The sequence below is a fragment of the Ictidomys tridecemlineatus genome, chromosome 15 (genome assembly GCF_052094955.1).
Source record: "Ictidomys tridecemlineatus isolate mIctTri1 chromosome 15, mIctTri1.hap1, whole genome shotgun sequence".
In the NCBI taxonomy this organism is placed as follows: domain Eukaryota; kingdom Metazoa; phylum Chordata; class Mammalia; order Rodentia; family Sciuridae; genus Ictidomys; species Ictidomys tridecemlineatus.
Window position 1 is genome coordinate 2,846,025 of NC_135491.1, and position 19,778 is coordinate 2,865,802.

General features: G+C 58.3%; 2 protein-coding genes and 1 long non-coding RNA gene across 7 annotated transcripts; 2 read left to right on the forward strand and 1 right to left on the reverse strand.

Annotated features, from left to right (window-relative positions):
- The first annotated feature begins 434 nt into the window (after positions 1–434).
- On the forward strand, positions 435–10,056 carry Mboat7 (membrane bound acylglycerophosphatidylinositol O-acyltransferase MBOAT7). 4 transcript variants are annotated; one of them, XM_013366164.4, is made up of 8 exons: positions 435–573; positions 1,388–1,466; positions 1,560–1,689; positions 2,222–2,348; positions 3,170–3,329; positions 4,529–4,889; positions 6,533–6,709; positions 9,083–10,056. In XM_013366164.4, exons 2-8 carry the CDS (start codon positions 1,391–1,393, stop codon positions 9,468–9,470), a joined length of 1,419 nt encoding a protein of 472 aa, XP_013221618.1. In that variant the 5' UTR covers positions 435–573; positions 1,388–1,390; the 3' UTR covers positions 9,471–10,056. The 4 variants fall into 4 exon arrangements, with proteins under 4 accessions (XP_013221618.1, XP_005342325.1, XP_077887588.1 ...); XM_005342268.5 differs by having other exon boundaries at positions 436–775; XM_078031462.1 differs by having other exon boundaries at positions 444–564.
- Positions 10,057–10,186: 130 nt separating this feature from the next.
- Tmc4 (transmembrane channel like 4) lies at positions 10,187–19,641 on the forward strand. 2 transcript variants are annotated; one of them, XM_005342269.5, is made up of 15 exons: positions 10,187–10,437; positions 11,252–11,465; positions 11,738–11,883; positions 11,999–12,231; positions 12,365–12,486; positions 15,747–15,894; positions 16,360–16,527; positions 16,746–16,909; positions 17,098–17,224; positions 17,434–17,531; positions 17,781–17,964; positions 18,226–18,356; positions 18,447–18,602; positions 19,222–19,300; positions 19,398–19,641. In XM_005342269.5, exons 1-15 carry the CDS (start codon positions 10,359–10,361, stop codon positions 19,494–19,496), a joined length of 2,148 nt encoding a protein of 715 aa, XP_005342326.2. In that variant the 5' UTR covers positions 10,187–10,358; the 3' UTR covers positions 19,497–19,641. The 2 variants fall into 2 exon arrangements, with proteins under 2 accessions (XP_005342326.2, XP_040135827.2); XM_040279893.2 differs by lacking the exon at positions 18,447–18,602.
- On the reverse strand, positions 14,196–19,510 carry LOC120888072 (uncharacterized). The gene is made up of 2 exons (XR_005731527.2): positions 19,377–19,510; positions 14,196–18,672 (listed from the first exon to the last, which is right to left on the reverse strand). It is a non-coding gene; the product is annotated as an uncharacterized LOC120888072 (long non-coding RNA).
- Positions 19,642–19,778: the final 137 nt, after the last annotated feature.

Sequence of the window (19,778 nt, forward strand, 5' to 3'; positions counted from 1 at the left end):
CATGGTGAAGATTTCTGGAGAATCCAGTTAAGACTTTTCTGTGGCAAAAGGAGGTGCCATTTGACTTATACCTATTTTCTCCAAGTAAACCAAGGCTTATAGCCCCGCCTGCGTGGGAACTTAGGTACTTGAAGGGTGCGGAGGCGTGTGACCCCGCCCACATCGGAGCAGATCCTTTGCCCCACTGTTTCCGAAGTAAGCCAAGTCTATGGCCCCGCCCACATCCGGTCGCCTTTGAGGCCCGCCTATGTTGGAACAGTGACTTAAGTGCTCAGCAGGCTCTGAAGCGAGTAGCCCGCCTACATCCGAACGCTGCTCACGCATTCGACTATCTCCGATGGAAGCCGAGGCTGTGGCCCCGCCCCCAAACGGTGGGCTCCAGCTCTCGACAGCGCCCGAAGAAATCCGAGGCAGAGGCCCCGCCTCCTCCGGAACTCCGAGCTCCTGGCCCCGCCCACCCGGGCCCCGCGCTGGCTCCTCCCGGCTCCAAGCTCCCGGCCCCTCTTCTCGCAGCCAGTGGTCCTGCCCATTCACGTTCTGGTGCTCGGCGCTCGGGTGTAGCCGGTCCGTCAGGTTGGCTGCTTCTGCCTCGTGCTCCCAGTTTCCTCTCTACCCAGCCTGTCCAGCGTCCGGCTGCCGCACGCCCCAGGCCTGGACCGGGAGGCCCGGCCGGCGCAGCTGGAGCAGGCGGCGCGGGGGCTTGCTCTGCGGGGAGGCGTGGCGGCGGACGCGGGCTGGCACTGCTCGGTCGCCTGCAGCCCCGCGGGCATTTCAGGTGGGCTAGGCTGGGGGGCACCGGGTGGGGACGCTGCGGGTTGGCTAGTGGTGAGGTGTGGGAACCGCGCTGGAGTGCGCCGGGCGCTGTGGCGTAACCGCCTGTAGCTCTACCCGAGCGCCTGGGACGGGCTCGGCTCAGCCCAGCTGCGGACGGGGCCTGAAGACCTGCAGGGTCTGCTCTCGCGGTCTAGGTGGAGGAGAGGTCCGAGATTCAGAAGAGGTGGAGGGCTGGAGGCCCGAGCTTCTCTGGGTGCTGTCGGCGGAGAGGTCGGGCTTCTTGGGTCCTTGAAGGGGGATCTGGAAGGCAGTCCAGAGGGTTCCCGGGCCCTCCAAGGGGGGGATGGGGGGTCTGCATGTACAGGCTCTGAAAGAGAAGGAGTATGGGAGGGGAGCTGTGTCTGTGTTCTCAGAGAAGGGATGTCTTTTATGTCTGAGTCCTAAATGGGGGTGGGGAATAGGTTTGATTTCTGCGTTGGCCCAGGAGAGGGGTGGGGGCTGGATTCCTGGATCCTAGGAGGAGGAGTAGCACAGGCCTGGTTCTTGGATCCCCTCAGAAGAGCTGAAGGCCTGGGCTCTCACCACAAGCCCTTGCCCTCTATCCCTCCCCCAGATCATGTCACCAGAAGAATGGACTTATCTGGTAGTTCTTCTTATCTCCATCCCCATCGGCTTCCTCTTTAAGAAAGCTGGTGAGTCAGGTTCCCTCCCCAGTGGAAAATAAGGGGGACGGGAGGGGGACCCCCTGGAAGGTTCCAGGCTTATGCTGTCCCTTTTCTCTGCAGGGCCTGGGCTGAAGAGATGGGGGGCAGCCGCTGTGGGCCTGGGACTCACCTTGTTCACCTGTGGTCCCCATACTTTGCATTCTTTGATCACCATCCTTGGGACCTGGGCCCTCATTCAGGCCCAGCCCTGGTGAGAACTGGGGGGGTGAGGGCAGGGAGAGTGGGGATGTGGAGGAAGCCACTTGTTTCCTCTTTGGGTCTTTCTCAGCTTCTGCTTCCAGCTCTGGATTTCTCCTCTTTATCTTTTGTTTCTCTGTCATTTGTCTCATCTTTTTCCCCTTTTATCTTGTCCTGCACCTTGTCCTTGTGTGTTTGCCATATCCTTCATGTCCATGTTATGGCTGGACATGCCACCACTCATAGTCATGCATAGCCACCCCCCTTCTTCCCCATCTTGAGCTCTGGATCTTGGTGATGAAGAAAAAATGGAGGACTGAAGGTCTTCACCCTGCAGATTCTCTCAACCCTTCTTCATTCTTCTCCGAGACTGTGCAGTTCCACATGTTGCCTCTTTCATCCCTGCATCCCATTGTCCAGTCCTCTCTCTGTCCTCCCCTTTTGCGTCCCAGTAGGGAAAGGTGGGGGAGGATATGTGGCTAGACTCTGGCAAGAGGAAAACAGAGGCCCAGGTCCCTGCCCACACTGGCTTCTCCTTGCTCCAGCTCCTGCCATGCCCTGGCTCTCGCCTGGACCTTCTCCTATCTCCTGTTCTTCCGAGCCCTCAGCCTGCTGGGCCTGCCCACTCCCACGCCCTTCACCAATGCCGTCCAGCTGCTGTTGACACTGAAGGTCAGACTTGGGGCTGCATTCTCCCTCCAGCTTCCTTACCGGCCATTTAACCTCCCTTGCTTCACCTCCTCCTCCCATCCATGCCAGTGGGGGTGGGGGGTGGGATTTTATTTCATCCAAACCCCCAGAGTAGGACTTTATCTCTCCCTAGGGATAGGGTTCCCTTTCATATACGCCCCAGCAGTTCTTCACTTCTCCACTGTTCTGGGGTAAGGAAATGGCCCAAGTGCATCAGCAGGAGGAGCGATTAGGCACTTGGAGTGAGCCTGTCCAGCGTGCTTTGCCAGCAGAGTCTCTGTAGCAAGCCGTGTTGCAAAGGAAGGATTCCAGCTCTGGGGAGGAGGTACCTGGCCCAAGGGCACAAAACTGGGTTAGCCATTCTGACTCTTAACCACCTGGGCAAGTGGACAAAAGCAAGACTACCAGGCCCTACCTCAGGCCAGTGAAACCCTGGGAACCAAGTAGTAGCGAATTTCACTTTGGAGGTGTTAAATTTGAGATGCCTAGGAGACATCAAAGTGTAAATGGCAATAGGCAAATTACTGGAGAGGTCCAGGGTAGGGGTTGAATTTGGGTGTCATTAGCATGTGGACAATACTTAAAGCATGGATTCAAATGAACCATAGAGAAAGAAGAGGAGGCCCAAGATGGAGCCGTGGGGATCACTGCCAACTGGAGGTGTTTCCCACCTCTCATGCACAGAGCTGCTGGTGGCGGGGACCTCAGCCCACTGTAACCCCCCAGCCTACCTTGCTGCTGAGAGTGGCAGCTTAAGGGAAATGGATGTGAGGAGAGCTCAGCTGCTTGTTCCCTTTCCCTAGCTGGTGAGTCTGGCCAGTGAGGTCCAGGACCTGCACCTGGCCCAGAGGAAGGAAATGGCCTCCGGCTTCAGCAAGGGGTCCACCCTGGGGCTGCTACCCGATGTGCCCTCCTTGATGGAGACGCTCAGCTACAGCTACTGCTATGTGGGAATCATGACAGGTGAGTGGGCCTACCCTGCACATTTGCCTGTCCACCGCGGTCACCCGATGTTCCTCTCTCCACCCAGAGTTTATTGTCTCTTCTGTGGCTCCATCTGTGTCTGACTCTCACATAAGACCAGAGCTCTTATAGGTAGATGCTAATGGTTCTGAGCCTGCAGGATTCCCTACTTTCCTCCTATGATTTATTGAGCTAACAGAGATCAAGGGGTTAGGCCTCTTGAAACCTCATGTTCCTTTTTTTGAGAATGTATTTTGCTAAATTGCCTGGAAAGGCATCAGACTTTCCAGCCTCCTGCCTCAGTCTCCTGATCAGTTGGGATTGATCACCCCTGATGTTTCCTGCATTCAGGGGACACATATTCAGAGCTTAGAGCCATTTTCAGTTTCAGAAAGCGTTTCTTATGAATGTTTTCCCAGTTTAGGGTTAGTGAGCTTTTGTTCACACGTTCACCCACTTGAAGCACACAACTCATGGACTGTTGGTGCAGCCATGGAGTTGTGCACTGCCACCACTGCTGAACAGTTTCCTCGTCCCCCAAAAGACACCTTTAGTCATCCACCCATCCATCCATTTCTGCATGCTACTAATTGACCTCTGTTTCTATAGATGTGCCTGTTCTGGACATTTCTTGTAAATGGAATCATAACACGTGATCTTCTGTGAACACACAGGTTTTCCACACCTGCCCTTTCTGTTAGTCCCACTGCTGCTCCCGAGGCTGCCACCGTCACATCTGAAGAGCCACAACTGTCTCCATTTTCCTTTACTGCCCCTCTGCACACCCAGCCCACTCAGCAGCCACAGGGAGCTTGTGGGGTGCTGGGCAGCTCCTGTCCTGTTGGAGGGGCTACAGTGGTTTCCTGGAGCTCCTGGTGAAACCATGCCCTCCCTGCCTGCCTTGCCTGGGGAGCCCCTGCCAACCCCCCCAACCTCCAGTTTATTGTGGCCACTGCTTTACTTTCTGTGACTCACTGATATGGAGATCACCCCATCTTGAAGTCCTGCCCTCCTCTGTCTCATTCCCAGGATCTTTGTTCCACTCTAATCTGTCCCTCCTTCTTTCTCTGGGTCCCCGGTCCTCCTGTCTCTGCCGCTTGTCCCCGTCTCGCCCTGTTAGCTCCTCCAGACTTGAGCTCTTCCCCTCGCCAGCCGCACACAGCACGAGCGTCTGACCGCTGCCCTCCCCACCTCCACAGGCCCGTTCTTCCGCTACCGCACCTACCTGGACTGGCTGGAGCAGCCCTTCCCGGAGGCCGTGCCCAGCCTGCGGCCACTGCTGCGCCGCGCCTGGCCGGCCCCGCTGTTTGGCCTGCTCTTCCTGCTGTCCTCCCACCTCTTCCCGCTGGAGGCCGTGCGTGAGGATGCCTTCTACGCCCGCCCGCTGCCCGCCCGCCTCTTCTACATGATCCCCGTCTTCTTCGCCTTCCGCATGCGCTTCTACGTGGCCTGGATTGCCGCGGAGTGCGGCTGCATTGCCGCGGGCTTCGGGGCTTACCCCGTGGCCGCCAAAGCCCGGGCCGGGGGAGGCCCCACCCTCCAATGCCCACCCCCCAGCAGGTCAGGCGGCGGGAGGGAGGCTTCCCAAGACCCAGCAGGCCCCACCACCAAGGGCTGGCCCTGCCCCTAGCAGGGAGGAGAGCGGGGAGCAGGGGCAGGGCCACCACTTGTGTGTAGGTGTGTCACCCCTGGCAACCCAGCTGCCTTCCCTGTTGGTAGGGAACTGTGTTCCTGGTACCTGTGGATTGCCCCTTGTTGCAAGTGCTTGCCACCCTCACTATGGTGAATTGCTCTCTGTTGCTAGGAGACGGAAGACGCTATCTTAGCAACCACATGCATCCTTGTGTTGCCAGGGACATGTCACCCCAAGAACCTTACCGATCTTGGTTACTGAGGATGCCATCCTTTGGTAGGGGCAGGTCATCCTCTGTTGCTGGGGAAGCAGGATCCCTAGAACTGTTAGCCCCTTCAGGCCAGAAGGCTTGCTTTTGTGGCTACAGAACCTGCCACCCAAACTGCCCCGTGTTACTAGCAGCCATCATCTTCCTGTGAGATGTCATCACATAGCAGTTCAGTTACCCTGTTTCTAAGGATCTAGAATCCCTGACTGTGCTGTCCTGCTGAGGACATACCATTCCCAACAACCTCTGGGGCCTTCCTCCTGCTGCAACCCAGCTGAGCTCCCACCCCATAACTGTGGATTGGCCCTGTTGCTAGTGGTGCTGCCCCTGCCCCCAGCACCACTGTTGCTAGGTGAGTCATAAAGGCAGAAACTTGTTGCCAAGGAAGTGCTGCCCCCATAGGGAAGTTGTACCCCCGGCAGCGGGGAAGGGCCCTCTGCTCCTCGAATCCATGTTCAGCCTCCTTGGGATTGGGGCTGGCAGCGGCCTTTTGGTGTAAATTATGAACCACCCCTTGCTGGGTTTGTGCCCCACCTAGTAGTCGCAAGCAGCATCCTTTCGTGGCACTCCCATGTTCATTTACTGCCATTGCCCTGGTAACCACCCGTGGGCTGCAGCTGCTAGAGAGGAGGTGCCCCCAGCGCAGGCCAGAAGGAAGGCTTTTCCAGATCCGCCAGGCCCCACTTCTAAGGCAGCTATGTTCCCATCATCAAGCCACTGAGGGTTCAAATGGAACCCTTGGTACCAATGACCTGGAAGCCACTGTATTTCTGGAGGTGACACTTCTCGAACAATTACAGAGACCAGGAAGAAAGTCCCCCTTTGGAAGCTTTTCTAAACAGCCTGGGCCTTGTTGCTAAGGAATGCCTTTTCCCTAGCAACAGGGATCAGTCAGAGTCACAGGGCCTAGAACGTCCCCCTAGCAACCCTGAACCACCTTTTAGGATTCTTCCCTAGGAACTACACTGCCCCACACTTCAGGAGGGACCATTATTTGGAAGCTTCTCTGAAAATACTGAGCCTGGTTGCTGAAGGACTTGTGGCTCAGGCTTTTGGTGGCTGTGGTAGGCCTCTTGGTTACCAAGAGAACCCTGCTGTTGGTGAACACTGCCCTGTCCACCCTGCTCTCTGGAAGTCTCCCTCTGGGCTGTCCTCCCCTGTGGTCGTAGCAAGTCTGACAGCCAGAAGGCTATCGCTGGTCCAGAATCCCCTCCTTAGCATCTGGGGCTGGGACAGGAGCAGGCACCCGGAGGGGCCTGGCTGAGCTGCATGTCTGTCCCCACCCTCACCCTCCACCCCCAGTCCGGAGAAGGCTGCTTCCCTGGAGTATGATTTTGAGACCATCCGCAACATCGACTGCTACAGCACAGATTTCTGCGTGCGGGTGCGGGATGGCATGCGGTACTGGAACATGACAGTGCAGTGGTGGCTGGCGCAGTACATCTACAAGAGCGCACCTGCCCGCTCCTACGTCCTGAGGTGAGGGGCCCTGCCCAACGCCAGGGCCAGTGCAGAGCAAACTCCCAGACAACCCCTGCCCTGAGGCTCATGGAGCTGTAGTTCCTCAGGCGTGAGGTCCTCCTTGAATAGCAGCAGTGGCCTGGGTCCTGCAGGCTCAGGGGCCAGACTTTGCCACATCATGGTGCTGCAGATCACTGAGAAGACTCCAGGGAGCAGCTGGCCACAGTGTCCTAGGCTGTTAAGTGGGGTTAACCTGTTAACCTCGGTCACAGGCTGAGCGGTCAGGTGGGGTGCAGTGTGAGGCCTCCTGGGGGTGCTTGCCGTGTAAGAGCTATCACTGTGTTCCGTCTTTCTGATATTTCTTCTTGTGCTCTTGGATACCAGAGCCCTCTGCGTGGCAGGCAAGCACACTGCTTCTGAGCTGTATCCCCAGCCCTCTCCCTGTGTTTCCTGAGACTGCTAGGCACATTATCTCTAGTCATCAAAGTTCCTATCTCCATCTTAAGGAGAAGGGACTAAGGCTCAGGGATACTGGGTAACCTCCTGAGTCTCACTCGCCTCCCCTGAGATTCCTGAGGTTGGAAGGCGCTGTGCTGTGTTCTCCTGGTACGAGTGCTGATGGCGCCTGCCTGGGTATGGTCAGATTTGGGAGTTCCAGGTCTACTCCGCGCCTAGCACATGCGAGGCCCTGGCTTGATCCCCAGCATCACAAAAAAAATCAGTGGACAGCTCCACTGGGGCCTCATCTGGAGAGGGAGCAGAAGGGGAGCAAGGAGGCTGATCTGAAGCTCTTGACTCTCCAGGTGGGGCCAGTGAAAGAGCTGGGATCTTCCGTGGGGGTCAGTGACCAGGAAGTATGTAGACTTGAGGGGGAGTCTAGACTTGGGCACACCCCGTGTCCAGCAGGAGAAGAGAGTAAATGAAACCTGTTTCCCAGGTTATGAGTTTGGGTGCCTGAGGGTCCAGAAGGGCCCTTCCCGAGAAGGGGAGCACCCTACAGGGAGAAGTTTCAGCAGTGGGTGGGGTGAAGTGACAAGACTTGGGTTTGGTGTCATTGACCTTGAGATGACTCAGATGTTCAGCTGGGGTCACTGGATAGGCAGTTCATCATTGGATTCTGACACTTAAGAGTGAATGTTGAGTGTGGTCAGTTGCAGGTGATGCTTATAGCCCAGGGCTGCCTCTGCAGACCAGCAGGTCTCAAGGGGGTGGTTGTGCCATGGCTGTGGCAGTGTGTGTGCATGCTGTGGGTGTGGCTGGGATGGAGCCTGGAGTGGGGGTGGACCAGAGACACCCCTGAAGACCATAGTGCAGGAGATGCCTCACCCCCATGCCCGTGGCAGACCGCTGTTCTGTCATTAGGTGATCTTTGTACCTTAAACATCTAGTGTGTCAGAGGAACAAGCCCACAGGCAGGAAAGACCCTCCTGAGGCCACAGGTATGGCAAGCCACTGATGGAATAGGAGTTGGGGGGTGACGTGGAGACCGATGACTCTTCTTAGCACAGCCCCCCCCCCGCCACCGGGTTCACAGGTCTCCAGGGCTGGGTTGTGGCTCAGTGGCAGGACACTTACCTTGCCCCCCGCACACTGGGCAGGTTCTGTCTGTCTTCTTACACACACAGGCAGGCAGACCCTGGGTCTGCCAGGGAGGAGGGGATCCTGGCTGGAGGTCTGAGTCCTCGTGGGTCAGCAGTTATACTCCTGAGTCCCTAAAGCAAGAAGGGGCTGGAGTCTCCCACTTCTAGGTCCTGAGAGAAAGGAGCGGGTGAGCTGGGTTCTCAGATCAGAAGTGGAGACTCCTGGGTCCTGAGGGAGGAGGGTTAGGCTTCTGAGATCTTGGCCTCCTGGAGGAAGGGGGAGTTGGACATACAGATGGAGGACAGCCAAAGACTCCTGGTTTCCAGGGGAAGGCAGGTTCTGTCAGCGGGGAACACACGGCCCTGGCAGTCCAGGGGTTGACTCTGGGTCTCCTGGGCTGGGCAGCAGCTCTCGGGCATTCAGGTGCACCAGCGCCATCTGAGGCCTTGGCTCGCTGGCAGTGCCTTCTGGGCCTCGTGCCCAGGTCCCTGTGGTTGGGGTGGGGTGAGGATCACCAGGTTCCCAAGTGTGCTGAAGCCAAGCCAGGGACCTGCTCACTGGGAGCAGCACCCCGCCAAGGAATGGGACTCCTGGGCCTGAGGGAGGAAGGCTGTGAGCCAAAGACGGCCAAGGGCAGCACATGCCTGGGTCACTGGGTGCGGATGGGGCAGGTGGGGCTTCAGGATTCCCAAAGGAGACAGAATCCATAGCCTCCTCTGCCTTCAGGAGCTGGGGACAAGGACCCACGGGTCTCAGGGAGGGGGTTGGGGCTGTGGCTCCCCGGGGCCTGACTCCCAGCCTGTTCCCCAGGAGCGCCTGGACCATGCTGCTGAGCGCCTACTGGCATGGCCTGCATCCTGGCTACTACCTGAGCTTCCTGACCGTCCCGCTGTGCCTGGCCGCAGAGGGTCGCCTGGAGTCGGCCCTGAGGTGGCGGCTCAGTCCCAGGGGCCAGAAGGCCTGGGACTGGGTGCACTGGTTCCTGAAGATGCGCGCCTATGACTACATGTGCATGGGCTTTGTGCTCCTCTCCACGGGCGACACGCTCCGGTACTGGTCCTCCATCTACTTCTGCGTCCACTTCATGGCCCTGGCCTGCCTAGGGCTGGGGCTAGCTCTGGGTGGGGGCAGCCCGAGCCGGCGAAAGACAGCACTCCAATCCTCTGGCCTTGCCCCGGAAAAGCTCCGGGAGGAGTAAGCGGCCAGCACCCCCAGTGTGGTGGTATCCAGCCCCTGGACTTCGGCCTGGGAGCTCTATGGGCCAGGTTGTCACCTTCCCTCCTGGAGAGCCCCCAGTTGGCTAGGAGCCTGGAGAGGATCCTCTTTCCCAGCCATGACCCTGCGTCCCCTGAAGCAGAGCTGGGACGCCCCTCCCCTGCTCCCTGAGCCTGCAGCAGGCCCCTCCTCCCTGCTCTGAAGTCAGGGCCCTGTCCAGAGGGAGAGCGTGCTTCCCCAGAAACAGGGCGAGGCCAGTGACCATGTGGCTTCTTTGATGGATTCCCGCTGGGTCCTTGGTGTGGGGCAGGAGTTTCAGGGTCAGGTTCTGGGGAGGGGAAGCCCAGGCCTGGGTCTCAGTCCTGTGTCTCTCTAGAGCAGTACTTCAGGGTGGAAAGGAATGTAGCCTTCCATTTCCTGCGGGGGACTGAAGCACAGGTGGCCTGCTGGGGACCCTGCCCACGCAGCGGCCACCTCAGGGCCCAGCCCACCTGCCACCCTGTTATCATCCCTTGGCCTACTACAGGTCAGAGTGTGTAAATCTTTCCCAATAAAGTGTGGCACAGGCATCTGTTTGTGAGAGTATCTGTGGGCAGTAAACCCCTGGGGACACTTAGGACACCTAGTGCCAACAGGAAGTGCCACTGCTCCACCTCCCAGGGCAACTCTGGTGACTGCCCGGCTCCAAAAGCCACCGGGACTTCATTTCCCAGCAGAGCCTACAGCAGTAGCCTTGGGAGTTTCTGAGAACTGCACCCTGTCCCTCCTGGCCACCTGGTGGTCAGGCGTGGCCCTGCCTAGGGCCCTCCCTTACCTGGGCAGTCCCCGCCCAGGGAGCCAGGAGAGACGGAAACACTGCAGGCTTGGCGCCATGGAGGAAAACCGGACCTGGGACCCTGACGCCTGGGGCCCCTCTGGGGAGCAGCCAGCCCCTCAGAAAGCCAGGGGAGGTGGGAGAACGGGGGGTGCAGGTCCACCAGCCTCAAAGCCAGGGGACTCAGGAGGTGGGGGTCCTGGTTTTCAGGGCAGAGAGGAGAAGGGAGAAGGGAACTGGAGAATTCTATCCTTTGTTATGAGGAGGAGGAGTTAGGAGATGGCCAGGGTCTCAGTGCCTCAGGAGGGGACAAGTTTCCAAGCTCATAAGTAAAGGAAAAGGGAGTTAAGCCTGGACCCTGGGTCTGAGGGAGGAGGCTGGGCCCGGACCCCTGGGTCTGAGGGAGGAGGCTGAGCCTGTGTCCTGGGATCTGAGAGAGGAGGCTGGGCCTAGACCCCTGGGTCTGAGAGAGGGGACTGGGCCCAGACCCCTGGGTCTGAGAGAGGAGGCTGGGACAGGACCCCTGGGTCTGAGGGAGGAGGCTGGGCCCGGACCCCTGGGTCTGAGGGGGGGGCTGGGCCTGAGGGAGGAGGCTGGGGCCAGACCCCTGGGTCTGAGGGAGGAGGCTGGGTCTGAAGGAGGAGGCTGGCCCTGGACCCTTGGGTCTGAGGGAGGAGGCTGGGCCTGGACCCTTGGGTCTGAGGGAGGAGGCTGGGCCTGGACCCTGGATCTGAGGGAGGGGACTGGGCCTGGACCCTGGGTCTGAGGGAGGGGGCTGGGCCTGGACCCTGGGTCTGAGGGAGGGGGCTGGGCCTGGACCCTGGATCTGAGGGAGGGGGCTGGGCCTGGACCCTGGGTCTGAAGGGGGAGGCTGGGCCTGGACCCTGGGTCTGAGGGAGGGGGCTGGGCCTGGACCCTGGGTCCTCCCAGCCTTCTGCTCTCCTGCGCAGGCCAGTCCTTGGCCTCTGTGCTGCACCAGCTCCCCAGTGCTGCTACCCTTCGGTACCGTGGCCCTGGGGTGCTGCCCTGGGGGACCCTGGAAGAGGAGGATGAGGATGGAGAGAGGAGCAGGCAGGCCTCTGCAGAAGCCATCCAAAGTGAGCTGCGAGACCCTCGCCCGTCCCAGGAGTTGCCGTGGCCCATGCGGGCCAGGAGGGCTCACAGGTACAGCCGCTCTCCCTAAGCCCTTCCTTGGGTGCTGACCGCTCCCTGCCTCCAGCAGCTGCCCCTGTCTTTCCCTGTGGCTCCCACACAAGCACACGCGTCCCTCGGGAGCCACCCGTCGTGACTTCTCCCGTCTCCCTGCTCTGCGTGGGTCGGGTCACTTCTGTCCCCTGGCCACAGTCTTCTGGGAGCCAGCACAGCACGGCACCCTTGGGTGTTCCCCGTCTGTGCTGTCACGCCCTGGGTTCTGTCTCTGACTGTTTCCCTTCCAGAAAGAGCCGGGCCAGGGAACAAGTGGCCTTGGGCTCTGGACCGAGGACTGCCCACTGGGCACGGCTGCTCCCTCGGTCCAAGGAGAAGATGAAGGAAGGCTTGCGCCGCCTACAGCCCTGGGCCTGGACCCTGAAGAGGATCGGGGGTCGGTGGGGCCGGAGGGGGAGGGCTGGGTCCCGACCCCAGGTCTGAGGGAGGAGGCTGGGCTGGGCCTCTGGGCCTGAGCTGAGCAGAGGAACTGAGCCCCTGCCCCCCTGCAGGCCAGTTTGGCGGGGGCACCGAGTCCTACTTCTCCCTGCTGCGCTTCCTGCTGCTGCTCAACCTGCTGGCCTCTGTGCTCCAGGCCTGCATGACGCTGCTGCCCACCTGGTTGGAAGGGGCTCCCCCCGGCCCTCCCGGCCCTGGTTCCTCCTCGCCCTGCGGCTCCTATAGCCCCCATACCCAGGGCCTGGTCTCCTTTCCCACGCAGCTTTTCAACCTGCTCTCTGGAGAGGTAGGCGGCTGGGCTCCGTAGGTCTCACCTCCAAGCACTGGTGTTCCCGTTGTATCTATAGCCCTGCCCCAAAGGCCTGGCTGCCCACTTCCTGGGCCCTGCCTCCACCTTGACCCCCATCTGCCCCTCACAGGGTTACCTAGAATGGTCCCCACTCTTCTACGGGTTCTACCCGCCCCGCAAGTACCTGGCCGTGACCTACCTATGCTCCGTCTTTGCCGTGAGCCTCATCTGCCTCCTGCTCACCCTGCACCGGTCAGTTCTGCCCACATCCTGATACCCTGGACAGGAGGGGAGCGAGTGGTGGTGGTCAATGCCCTCCTCAAATATCCTGGCTCTCGCTCTGTGCTCCTTTCTGAGTTGAAGTCCGTTTTAAGAGGCTTCTTGTGCACATAGGCTAGGGACACAAAGGAGGTGGCGGGTCCTCCTGCTGGAGGCGGGGGAGGGGGGGGGGTGTTAAGTCAGCACGTGTATTTCGTGCTTTCTGATTAGGACAGAGCTGTACAGACTACAATCAGGGCTGATTTCAGTCATTCATACTCTGTGCCAGGCCGTGTTCTAGATGTCTGGGATACAGAGTCTCATCGCAGGGGCACTTACGTTGCACTTGGGGGATAGGTAAGGAGAATGTCACTTGCACAGGCTGCTGGAAGCTACTCAGGGCCAGAGCGAGGGATATCCCAGTGATGCCTGGGCCAGGCTGCTATACTGCAGGGGGTCAGGGAAGCATTGTTGAGAACACAGTGTTGAAAGGATGACGTTGAGAAAGCGAGAGTTTCAGCCGGGCAGACACCTGGGGGAAGAGCTTCCAGGCGGACCCAGGGCCAGAGCATGGCAGGCACCAGCCCGGCAGGTCCCTGGACAGAAGGCCAGCCCGACCTGAGTCAGGGAAGGATAGTGTCCCCCTGTGGGCTTGTGGAAGAGAGGGAAGGAGGCAGAGAGAAAGAAGGGGAGGGAGGGAAGGAAGGAGTGAGTGAGGGGAGGAGGTCCACTAGGAGGTCACTGCCAGAGTCCAGGTAACAAGCGATGGCACAGACCACCATCTGATGGGAGAAGCAGGGTGGTGACAAGGGGTCAGTTTTGGAGTTAGTTTTAACCTTTAAAAATGCCACAAGTATTTAAAAGTACACAAGGAAAGGGTTTCCACTGGTATCAAGAAAGTGATCAGGAGCTGGCTGATGGCACACACCTGTAATCCCAGCAGCTCAGGAGGCTTAGGTAGGAGGATCACAAGTTTGAGGCCAGCCTCAGCAATTTAGTGAAGGCTTAAGCAAAAGATTCTGTCTCAAAATAAAAAGGGCTGAGGATGTAGCTTCTTGGTAGAGAACCTCCAGGCTCAATCCCCAGCACCAGGAAAGAAAGAGAGAGAGAGGGTGCTCCTGTAACCACGCCCTTCTGCTCGCACTGTCCTGTGGCCTGGTTTTCATCGTGTTAAGCTGGGTGCATTTCCAGGGGTTCCTGATTGACTGTATTAGGGGTGTGGTTGAAATCAAAGTCCAGAAGGACTCCCTGTGGACCCACACACGGCAGGGTAGAGGTGGAGACAGACCGGCCGTACAAGGAGCGGGCTGGTGAGGGTATCTGGGACGCAGCTTTGGACCCAGTGTTTTTTGAGGTGCCTTTTGATATTGGGGGGGAATGGGACCCCAGGCCTCATGGATACCAGGTGACACCCCCGAGCCACATCCCAAGCACCCAGGTGCCTTTTAGACCCAGTGTTACGCATGCAGTTGGATATGTGGGTGGGGTCTAGACTACACACTTGGGACTCTGGCATTCAGGCAGGACAGGGAGACCCCCAAGGAAAGGAGTGTGTTCAAGAAGGAAATCAAGGACTTAAAAAGAATGGAGGGGGGGCTGGGGTTGTGCTCGGCGGTGGAGTGCGCACCTGGCATGCACAAGGCGCTGGGTCCATCCTCAGCACCACATAAATGTAAAATAAAGACATTGTGTCCACCTAAAACTTAAGAATAAACATTTTTTAAAATGGAGTGTCTCCTATGAGCTGGACACTGTGGCCAGGCATGGGAGCCACCCAAGGGTCCCCATCCCTTGCATGCTTTACAGCCCAGCCCGGGAGGGGAAATAAACAGTGGGACAGATGTGGACGAGCAGACATCAGTAATTTGAGTTGGGGAATGGCCCTGTATAAAAACAGGCTGCATGGTGTGACAGCAGGAGCCAACAGACTTCTGTAAATTAGCGAGTACGCATCTTCATCTTCGAGGGTCACTCAGTCTAGTCCCAACTAATCTTGGCCCTCGTAGTTCCTGAGGGCAGCCATAGGTGACGTGCAAATGGGTGGGCGTGTTCCAATATTTACAAAAACAGGTGTTGAGTGGGATTTGACACAGGGGCTGCTAACCCCTGTAATAGAGAATGGCAGGGGACCCTCATTGGATGCAGTTGTCAGCACAGGCTTCCCTGACTGGGGAACCTGTAGATGGGCCCTGGAAAGACAAGGAGCCAGCCAGCTGGTCAGCCAAGACTCCAGCATTCCAGGCAAAACACACTGCCGTACAAAGGCCCTGTGGTGGGAAAGATGTTTGGGTTTGTCTCGAGAAATAAAAAGCCAGTATGAGGAGGAGGAAGAAGATGAATGAGGTTTGAGTTTCAAAGGTAGATGAAGTTGTGGACCCTGGCTGGTTATGCTAGGAAGCAGCCTGAATCTTAAGAGCAGGGAGAAGTTACATAATGGGTTTTCAATAGCCAACAGCATCTCTTTTGCCTAAAAAAGGAAGTCCCAACCAGCTCAAAAACAAAATGAGCTGGGTTTGGTGGTGCACACCTGTAATTCCAGTGAATTGGAAGACTGAGGCAGGAGGGTCACAAGTTCAATGCCAGCCTCACCAACTTAGCAGTACTGTCTCAAAATATAAAAAGGGCTGTGGATGTGGCTCCATGTTTAGGAACCCCTGGTTTCAATCCTGGGTTAAAAAAAATACACCCAGAGAATGGGTTCTCAGAGGTTCAGCCTGAGAATGGGTTCTCAGAGGTACAGCCTGAGAATGGGCTCTCAGAGGTACAGCCAGAGAATGGGTTCTCAGAGGTACAGCCTGAGAATGGGCTCTCAGAGGTACAGCCTTCCTGGTTGTGCATGGGAAAGGTGAGGCTGAGGCCAGAGGGTGAAGGCAGATGTGGGGTTGGGTGTGGTTTCTGTCCCTTTCTCTGGTTCTCTGTCCCCTCCCTGGGCCTCTGTGCCCTCTGTCTCTTGTGGTCGTTACCTCTACCCTCTCTGGGCCTCTGTCTCCTTCCCAGGTCCCTTCCTCTGCTCTCTGGGACTCACTCTCTCCTTCTGTGTCACTTTTAGTTGTCTGTACCCCACGTTTCTCTGCACCTCGTGGCCTTTGGTTCCAAGGACTATGTGTGTTCCACCTCTTTGAGTCTTTCTCCATCAGGCGGAGTTTGCCAAAGACCTTAGAGTTCACGTTCCATTTGTCCCATTAGAGGGGTGCCCCGGGACCCCCCACTCGTGGCTGTTCTCACACCCAGTCTCGCGGGTCTCCCCTCTTCAGCTCGGTGTCGGGACTGAAGCAGACCTTGTTGGCTGAATCCGGGGCTCTGACCAGCTACAGCCACCAGGTGTTCTCAGCCTGGGACTTTGGCCTCCGTGGGGACGAGAATGTGCGGCTCCGCCAGGGCATCATTCTGTATGAGTTGCAGGTGCGCTTGAGGTAGGGCGGGGGCCACAACTCCCTAAGGACCGGAGGGACCGAGCTGAGAAGACACTGGGCCTAACCCTGTGATAGGGCTTTCGGAGAGAAGCGGGTCAGAGATTCTTCTAAGGAGGGAGGTCGTGGGTATGGCAGAGCTGAGGAGCATGGTGTGACAACAGGGTTGCCTGAGGCTGAGCAGTGCAGAAACAAGTACCCAGCAGAACACCTTGGTTCAAAGTGGACTGGTGGCTTGGCCAGAGCGGGATTGGAGCTCCAGGCAGGAAGTGCAGGGCGGGAGTCTTGAGAGGGGGCCTGAATGGTCCTATGTAGGGTCAGGAGTGGGTGGAACTGGGACAACAAGAGACCCTTAGCTGGTAGGTGAGGAGTGCATCCGTTCAACTTGAGGAGGGGCTCTGGGCAGCCCCCAGAACTGAGGAGATGGAGCCCCCGGGAACGTCTCTCCTGGCCTCAGGTGGAACTGGAGGAAGCAGTGGTCCGACGCCAGGCTGCGGCTCGGACACTGGGCCAGCAAGCCAAGGTGTGGCTGGTGCGTGCACTACTCAACCTGCTGGTGTTGGCGCTCCTGGCGGCGGCCTTTTACGGTGTCTACTGGGCCACAGGATACACCGTGGAGCTGCAGGTGTCAAGGGTCTTGGGGAAGGAGCGTCCCAGGGCCCTGGAACCTACATTTCCAAGGATGGAGGGCTGTGGGGGGAACCGAGGCCTAGGATTCCTGGAATCTTAGGAGCACAGGGGCGGAGGAGGTGTTTGGACCCTGGACTCAATGGCCCTGAGGGAAGAGGAGGCTGGGGGGGAACCTTAGGCATGGCTCTTTGCTTGGTTTGTCCTCCTTCCCAGGAGATGTCCCTTGTGCAGCAGACCCCACTGCTAAAGCTTGTAGTGAATTATCTTCCGTCCATCTTCATCTCCGTGGTCAACTTCGTGCTGCCGTTTGTGTTCAAGCTGATCGCCCCACTGGAGGGCTACACTCGGAGCCGCCAGATCGTTTTTATCCTGCTCAGGTTCCAGCCTCCTGGGATGGGGCTGGGGGTGGTGGAATGGCAGCGGTCAGGATGTTGGCTCTGCAAATGAGACGGGAAATCCCACGGATATGGGATCCAGGGGTTCTGGATTCAAAATCGGATCACACTGAGCCTCAGTTTCTTCACCTGTGAAACGGGGAAAATCCTCCTCCTCCTTTGCGTGGCAGGACTGTGTTTCTGCGCCTTGCATCCCTGCTGGTCCTGCTCTTCTCCCTCTGGAGTCAGATCACTTGCGGGGGCGACGCCCAGGCTGAGGACTGCAAGACCTGCGGCTATAATTACAAGGAGCTTCCGGTGAGAAGCTCCCGGGGCTGGAAGCTTCAAATCATGGATCCCTGGAGGAAAGGAGGAGCTGGGTGAAGGGGACCTGATGTCCAGGTTGGGAGGCGGGAGGAGCCTGGGTTGCTCTCTAGGGGTGGATGCTTGGGAAGAGGGAGGGCCCCGAGAATGCACCGGTTGCGCCCGACAGCCTGGCTCCCTGCCGCGGCTTCTTCCTTTTTCAGTGCTGGGAGACTCGTCTGGGCCAGGAGATGTACAAACTCCTCATCTTTGATTTTCTGAGCGGCCTGGCGCTCACGCTGCTCGTCCAGTTTCCTCGGAAGTGAGAGCCCGCCCCTCCCGTGGCTCCGCCTCTCCGGGAGCAGGCCCCGCCCTCAAGGCGCTGTACTCCCTGCTCGCCCCGCCGCTGGGGACCCGGGGCCGGGCTGAGTGCTGAGACCCGGCCGCCTGGTGCTCGGGGGTTCCTTCCCTCCGACCCCGCCCCGCGCTCCTTTCCGATTGGCGGCTGGGGCCTTGGGGGCGGGGAAACCTGCCGGCGCGTCTCTCACCGCCTGGCCCGCTCCCCCTGCAGGCTGGTTTGTGGCTTCTGTCCTGGGGCGCTGGGTCGAGTCGCCGGGACCCAGGAGTTCCAGGTGCCCGACGAGGTGCTGGGACTTATCTACGCCCAGACGGTGGTCTGGGTGGGGAGCTTTTTCTGCCCTTTACTGCCCCTGCTCAACACGGTCAAGTTCCTGCTGCTTTTCTATCTGAAGAAGGTGAGTGAGAAGGACCCAGCCAACAAGTACTGGGACCACCCCGGAGGCTGGACGAGGATGCCAGGTGCTCTGACTACTGGGTCCTGAGAGCGCTGGAGGGCAGAAGAAGGGGTCTAGGGCATCCCGTCATCTAGGTCTCCGCCATTAGAATTCAGGTTCCTTGGTACAGCCTGGGGTGGGGGGCAGGACTCTAGGGTAGGAAAAAAGGATAAGTGAGCGACTCTTGGGTCTCAGAACCCCTTTTCCAACCTTCTTTGCCAGGTCACCCTCTTCTTCACCTGCTCTCCAGCCTCCCGCACCTTCCGGGCCTCCACCGCGAATTTCTTTTTCCCTCTGGTCCTTCTCTTGGGTCTGGCCATCTCTGCTGTCCCGGTGTTTTACAGCATATTCCAGTGAGTGGGAGCGGTTCCTGCCCCCTTCTTCTACCCTCACTCAGGGTTCTGATTCTGGTCCTATTGAGCCCAGCCTGTCTCTGCCTCCAGGATCCCACCTTCTAAGGCGTGCGGTCCATTCCGGGGGAAGTCATCCATCTGGGCCCAGATCCCTGAATCCATTGACAGCCTCCCTCAGACCACCCAGAATTTTCTCTTCTTTCTGGGGACCCAGGCTTTTGCTGTGCCTCTCCTGCTGATCTCCAGGTGAGGGGACACAGACTCCTCAGTTTGAATATGTGATCTGGGGTCCCATTACCTGTGTCCTCAAGATATCCTAGAAAGAAGGGACAGGGGTATGAATTCCTGAGTCTGAGGGAGGTGGGTTGGGGCCTGGATTGCTTGGTCCTAAGGAAGAGTTGGGGCTTGGTACTAGATTCCTGGGTCTTGAGAGGAGGAGAATGGGGTCTTGCTCTCCTGGGCGTGAGAGGAGGGGTGGGACCCTGGAGTCCTTGCTCCTAAGGAAGAGGAGGGTCTAGAAGACTGAATTCCTGAATCTGAAGGAGGAGGGGGTCTTGGAGTCTTCCCCCGCCCCTTCTTTTCAGCACTGGGATTGAACACAGGGGCGCTCTATAACTAAGCTACATTTCCCCATCCCCAGCCCTTTTTATTTCTGCCTCCCGAGTAGCTGGAATTACAGGTGTTCACCACTGCATCCTGCCTAAATACCTAGATCAGGACGTGTGTCTGTGGTGCCTGTTCTGTGTTGCTGGGGATTCAACCTGGGGCCTGGCTCATGCGTGCCAGTCTCTGTTTTTTAATGAGACATAGGGTGAAGATAATCTAAGAGAGTTTCTGGAGAGGTTTCCATTCCTTTCTCCCTTAGCATCCTGATGGCGTATACCGTGGCCCTAGCTAACTCTTATGGACGCCTCATCTCTGAGCTCAAACGCCAGATAAAGACGGTGAGCCAGGCCAGTCCCTGGGAAGGGCTCCTTGGGGACATGGAAAGTGGCATGGGGGAGAGAAGGTGTGTCTCACCTTCACCTCTCTTGACCCCAGGAAGCGCAGAATAAAGTCTTCCTGGCACAGCGGACAGTGGCAATGAGCTCCGCCAAAGGGACTTCGACCAGCGTGTCTCGGGATGATGTCCCACCGTGAGGCCCAGACTTTCCCCAGAAATTATGACGGCCTCCCAGCCCTGTCACGAGATTTCCAGAGCTTCCGCTGCCAAGTACGGACGGTCTAATTGAACCTTCTGATCACTTTAATAAACAGGGTTGAGGCTCCTGAGCGCTCTTTCAAACCTGAGTCCTGAAGTCTGGGGTAGGGCTTTGCCCCGGGACTAGCCAATCGGGTGTATGGGCATGCGTGTCGGCGCGTAGGGCTAGACGGCATGCCAGCCAATCGGCGGCCGCTTCCGGTAGCGTCAGGGGCAGGGCC

Coding starts and splice junctions, on each gene's coding strand:
- Mboat7 (XM_013366164.4), top strand. CDS start 1,391: ATGTCACCAGAAGAATGGACTTATCTGGTAGTTCTTCTTATCTCCATC. Junction 1,690..2,221: donor CTCATTCAGGCCCAGCCCTG/GTGAGAACTGGG, acceptor TCCTTGCTCCAG/CTCCTGCCATGCCCTGGCTC. Junction 4,890..6,532: donor CAATGCCCACCCCCCAGCAG/GTCAGGCGGCGG, acceptor CTCCACCCCCAG/TCCGGAGAAGGCTGCTTCCC.
- Tmc4 (XM_005342269.5), top strand. CDS start 10,359: ATGGAGGAAAACCGGACCTGGGACCCTGACGCCTGGGGCCCCTCTGGG. Junction 11,466..11,737: donor CGGGCCAGGAGGGCTCACAG/GTACAGCCGCTC, acceptor TTTCCCTTCCAG/AAAGAGCCGGGCCAGGGAAC. Junction 17,225..17,433: donor ATAATTACAAGGAGCTTCCG/GTGAGAAGCTCC, acceptor TTCCTTTTTCAG/TGCTGGGAGACTCGTCTGGG.